The 5,470-nt window shown below is 31.7% G+C and overlaps 2 protein-coding genes across 2 annotated transcripts in view; one reads left to right on the top strand and one right to left on the bottom strand.

Moving 5' to 3' along the window:
- Positions 1–394: 394 nt before the first annotated feature.
- LOC106100435 (60S ribosomal protein L31) lies at positions 395–2,007 on the bottom strand. Its single transcript, XM_013279289.1, has 3 exons — positions 1,901–2,007; positions 1,533–1,762; positions 395–562 (listed from the first exon to the last, which is right to left on the bottom strand). Exons 2-3 carry the CDS (start codon positions 1,754–1,756, stop codon positions 412–414), a joined length of 375 nt encoding a protein of 124 aa, XP_013134743.1. The 5' UTR covers positions 1,757–1,762; positions 1,901–2,007; the 3' UTR covers positions 395–411.
- A 263-nt stretch (positions 2,008–2,270) lies between these two features.
- LOC106100366 (zinc transporter 9) overlaps positions 2,271–5,470 on the top strand; it is a 5,366-nt gene continuing 2,166 nt past the window's right edge. Inside the window, exons 1-7 of the mRNA XM_013279194.1 lie at positions 2,271–2,856; positions 2,938–3,137; positions 3,409–3,481; positions 3,555–3,681; positions 3,938–4,076; positions 4,331–4,486; positions 4,592–4,873. Coding sequence (XP_013134648.1) covers positions 2,505–2,856; positions 2,938–3,137; positions 3,409–3,481; positions 3,555–3,681; positions 3,938–4,076; positions 4,331–4,486; positions 4,592–4,873 — 1,329 coding nt within the window. The 5' untranslated portion in view covers positions 2,271–2,504. The remainder of the gene's footprint in view (positions 2,857–2,937; positions 3,138–3,408; positions 3,482–3,554; positions 3,682–3,937; positions 4,077–4,330; positions 4,487–4,591; positions 4,874–5,470) is intronic.

Genomic DNA, 5,470 nt, shown 5'->3' with positions numbered 1-5,470 from the left:
ATATGCAATTCTAAAATAGTTAAGAGGAAATAAATTCATTATTTTTTTTATATGCTGTATGCGACACTGTATGTCCATTAATATATCATAATATGATTGCAATAAAGAGGACTTTATTTTAAAAATACTACTCATGTATATTACTCAAATTAAAATGAGATGAATTACTTTTACTTCCCTTTATACTTTAGCTCTGGTTTCCAATCTACACTTATTTATTACAAGTATCTCTATCATTAATTTTAATAACATTCCATACCCCAACTCATCAAACTATTATACCATTCTACCACAGAAAACCAGAATGAAAAAGTCTGTATAGCTTGTGTTTGCTTCGTATTTATTGCACAAAAGCCTGAAAATTATACAAATACTCATAAATAAAACAAAAAAGTATCCTTATATTAAGATTTATTCTTGGCTAGCATCAACATTCTCTGTCTGCAAGCCCTTGATTGAGGCGACTGGCACGTAAGTCACAAGTGTGAACAGTTTGTGTGCTGAGTCTTCATCATCATTGCGTCTACGCGACAGCCTGACACGGACGCGGAAGGGAACATTTCTGAAAAATAATAAAATTAAAATCAAAATTCTCCTATATTTTATTGAAATAACACTTAAGTGGAATTGTGCAAGTACAGATTTATGACCACAAAAGATAAATAAAAATATGTCACAAGTAACAAATGTGTGAAATGACAATAGCAAAGCTAACAGCAGATGTTTTAAAATCTACTAGCTGTCAACCATAACTCCATCCATGCAAGTTATAACAAATTTAGTAACCTTATTTGTTCTACCCAATTATGTTTTACACCTATGCCAGATAACAGCGAGATTGTTTTAGTTGTTCAGGAAATACATAGAAACAAATGTAAACTTTAATGGAAACTTTTACACTTTTAGTATTAAGATTGTTGCTTTTCAGTATTGTTTTATCAACGTCATTAATCATTCAAACACTTGAAGTCATCTCAAGGTACAATATACAAGTTAAAGAAATAATGCATAATTATTAGCCAATTTTACTAACATCAAACTAAACTGCTGAATGGATCTCCATGAAATTTGGCATGGATATCCTCTACATCTACATAATGTAGAACTTTCTTAATTTCTTTATTTCTATGCAGACAGAATCTTCATTTATTAGCAATGTAAATTTAATTTGTTTTCAAAATTGATCTATGTAGTCCTTTATGGCTTTTTTAATTAACTTATTATGATATAATGCCTAGGAATTACTTCACTTATTTTCAATAATAACACTTCTAGACTTGCAGAATGATTTGTTTTCATACATACTTTCTAAATTAAACCTGTGTTTTTATTTAGATAAGATATTTTCAATTTTAAATAACATACTGTTAAGACTAAAACTAACGAACGTTTTAATACATTATGACTTGTATTGAGATAGTGAGCTAACCTATGTATGGTAGAGATGTTTATACACTACGTTTTCAAATAAAACAAAAGCAGCGAAGTTTGCTTATTTAGATTAAGTCAGTGAAATTGTAAAAGCAACTAACCTTACACCCTTGGACCACAGAAATTTGTTCAAACGAGTATCTACACGAACATCAGGAGTACCCATTTGTTTTTCGGCAAACTTGCGAATTTCCTTGATTGCTCGTGGAGCCCGTTTCTTAAAACCAACTCCATGAAGCCGTTTATGTAAATTCACAGTGTATTCACGTGTAACAACTTCGTTAATAGCGGATTTACCCTTCCTTTCCCCCTTTGGTTTTGCCATTGTGATCTGAAATTACAAGGTGGAACTTTAAAAATCACTTTACTTTTTAATACACCATATATCACAGTTTAGGTTTTTAAAGATAATTTACTAATTCGAATTGCAATTATTATGATTTATTAAGATTTTCATATATAAACACACCTCTACAGACACTTGCCGAAACGAAAAGAACTGTCAAAATTAACTGTCATCAACTCCTTTCACACTATTTTGACATTAGCTTTGGCTCCATGATCTCCAAACCTTTGCCTATTTTAAGGTAGCTTATTACGAACATTTGGAAATATTTCAAGATTTTGCTTGTTTCGTAGATTTATTACAAGTATTTTTGGAGTATTTTAATACCACTGAAACTTTTGATGATAGTTTTATCCAAGTTTTATCGGTAAAGAGAGATTTTATAGATTTTATGAACTCTCTTTGCAACATTGAAGAAATCTGTATAGTCTGTGCTGAACCTAATGTCAATTTATTATTTACACAATGACATTGACAATAAACGTCATAGTATGAGATTTGTATTGTAATTTGTCATAATTTGTATATAAAATTGAGATTTTCATTAGTTTCTGTTAGTTTCTAAGTTATTGCGAATTTTAATCAGGTTCCATATGTAGTACACAAACGCACATAATTTTATGTTATAAAACAATGTCCAATATTACACTCGTTTCTTAGAACATAAATTAAAACTAAAGGAGTACCTCCTAACTCGATTTACATAGATTTTGAATTTATAACTATCATGTTGCTTTCCGCGAGTACTCTTATTTATAGGAAAGTTGGTAAAAAATGTTTTCGTATGATAAATGTGAGATACATGTGCATTGGAAATCGTGGACTTTTACAACAGACTGGCAATGTTACTCACGCTATGAAAAATGTTATCTTTCGACATTTGAAAACCTCAACTTATATCTTGGATAAAAGTGAATCTGTTAATGTGAAAAAAGTACCAGAAGCGGAAGACAAGTTAACTAAAGGTGTGAGAGAAATTGTAGTTAAAACTGAAACTGATGAAAATAAAATTGTTACAAAAGTCACTATTGAAAAACCACAAAAAGCTACTTCAACGACCAAACAAATTGCTCCTCAAGGTAAACTTTGTGTTGAATTCAATTCATTAAACTATAGCTTTTATGTAATGTCTAAGTACTATTTTAATATTTTTGTTCTAGTCAAAAAAAGGCTATTGATTGATTTTTCTGCATCATATACTGAACGTAACTTTATAACTCCGATGCGTGCGATGACTGAATATTTGTTAAAGCAATCTGATTTGGAATCATTACCAAAGGTCCTTCGAAGATCACCATATGAATCTGAACCACCTATTACTGTACATTATCGTAAAGATGTTGAAGCAAAAGCTATTGAGGTTAGTAACACTTTGATTGCCACTAATATTCTCATGAGTGAGACAATAATCTTGTAAAAAGAATTCTTCACTCTTATACCCAATCAATATGTGCTAATATTACTCTTTGTCCTCTATATTTTATTTGTTTCATAAAAAGTTTAATAGATATTCCCAACAAAATAAGGCTGACATTCTCTAGGACTAGATTATGACTAACCATATACAGTCCCGTTCTATACCAACCATATTTTTAATTAAACATTAACATGCAGATTTTCTTCTATTATAGGTGTGGGGTTCTAGAGAAGTATTGGAGAAAGAAATGTTGCGAAGAGAACTTGACAGAAGAAGATATGAACAAGGTATTCTTTCTTAATAATTTATAATAAGGTTTTCTTTAACAACAGTGATTTCCAAACATAATTATTATTACAGATGTTTTCACTGTTAAAAGACGATTACGTAATTATAGAAGGGAAATGAGTGACAAAAGATTAAAACAAGGTGAGGAATTAGGTTTGAAGACAAGATCAGGACGAGTGGTACTTACTGCAATAGGAATGTAAGTTACAAGCACTATATTCTCATGTTTCATCAAGTTATGGCTGCTCAAGTGGAAATAGTTAATACATTTCTTGTAGAAATAGCAATTGCCAAGTGATAAAAGGGTTGTAAATATGTGTGAAGTTGTGGAATGTCTCCGTAAAACTTTTTTCGTTTTTAATTTTATTGCTATATCAAAATGTTATGTTGGCTTACAACATGAACTAATGTTGAAATGTTGGTGTTAAAGTGCTAATCAAGTTGTTTTGTTACAGTAATGGGTGTAATTTTCTGTTTAAACTCTGCGCTTGGTTCTACACAGGGTCACACAGTTTGTTCTCAGAGTGCATACATTCCCTCGCAGACACAGTCAATCAACTAATACTTGCTTATGGAATACATAAATCAGTCCAAGTAAGTAAATTCTATTCATCAAATAATCATTAAAAAATAATTCATTTTAATTTTACAAACTTTACATTGTTAAGATATTAATTAATAATTGTAAAAAAAATACTTTGACATTGGTTGAATTAAAAGCTTCTTAACATATAGACTGCTACCAACTTTTTATCATAAATAAATATGCTTCGCTTTGTAATTAAAATTAATTGTAGTGTTAGAGAAAATGTTAAAATTTACGCTACATTTTATATGTTTTGTTTCAGATAGCAGATCCAGACCATCCCTATGGTTACACAAATATGAGATATGTTTCTTCTCTCATCTCCGGAGTGGGAATATTCTGTGTGGGAAGTGGCTTGTCATTTTATCATGGAGTTACTGGCATAATGGATCCACAGCCACTTCATGACTTTTTCTGGGTAATTATACGTTAAATTGTATATAGTATTAAGATTTTACATCCGCAATCACTCAATCATTTAAAATGAATTAAGTATCAAAATTGTTAATCCACTTTTTCGTAGGCTTATTTCGTTCTTGGTGGAGCTGTAGTATCAGAAGGTGCAACACTGATGGTTGCCCTAAGCGCGATAAGAAAAGGCGCGAAAGAAGCCAACATGTCTTTAAGGGAATATGGTAAGAATATTTTAATACATTTGTCTCTTAAGTTAGTTAAAATGCATTTGATTTTCACTCAACAAAGTGAAATCACAGGGAAGTTGAATGTGTTGAACTCATTTCTTTGCACATTTCATCTACGTTTTTGCGATCGACCAGTTCGAATAATGAAAATATATAAATTAGGCTGAGTTTAGTCTATTTTTATGTACAAATAAATGTGTTTGAAATTTCGCCCTCGCAAGTCAATATGAATAAGTACTTGCCGCGGTTACGTAACACGTAGGTTAAAATCTCTGCTAATATAGGCATCCAAAATATCAGACGAAAATGTCTACGTAAGCTGATATTTTAGCCCACTGTGCTACGCTCCGCATCACTCGTTAGTCGCGGCGTTAGAACGTGCGCACACCTTTGATCAAACTATCGTACAACTGTTTAGTCGTGCTTTGAATTCTATGAGCTTATATGGATGTGCGCACACTACTCGATTTTTAGTTGAGCAACACAATTGAAGGCGAAACAATCGACAATCGCACAACACTTTATGTTAGTAAGTAATGTTAGAGAGTAGAGCGTCGGTGTCTCAGTGGTTTAAGCACTTGCCTTGTAATCTACAGGTCTTGGGTTCGAATCCCGCCGTGCTCCAATGTGATTTTCGGTATTACGAATTTTCATATGTACATAATTTACCCAACGTTTTTACGGTGAAGGAAAACATCGTGATGCAATCTGGACATATCGGCGAATAAATTCAAAGATATGTGTGAAGTCAACCAACCTGC

The sequence above is a fragment of the Papilio polytes genome, unplaced genomic scaffold (genome assembly GCF_000836215.1).
Source record: "Papilio polytes unplaced genomic scaffold, Ppol_1.0 DF824047.1, whole genome shotgun sequence".
In the NCBI taxonomy this organism is placed as follows: domain Eukaryota; kingdom Metazoa; phylum Arthropoda; class Insecta; order Lepidoptera; family Papilionidae; genus Papilio; species Papilio polytes.
Note: the sequence above shows the minus strand (reverse complement) of the source record. Positions and strands in the feature narration are given on the sequence as shown.

What these genes read in the sequence shown, in the direction of transcription:
- LOC106100435 (XM_013279289.1), bottom strand. Translation starts at nt 1,756, where the DNA reads ATGGCAAAACCAAAGGGGGAAAGGAAGGGTAAATCCGCTATTAACGAA. An exon ending in CTGTGGTCCAAGGGTGTAAG is followed by an intron (nt 563 to 1,532) that starts GTTAGTTGCTTT and finishes ATTATTTTTCAG; the next exon opens with AAATGTTCCCTTCCGCGTCC.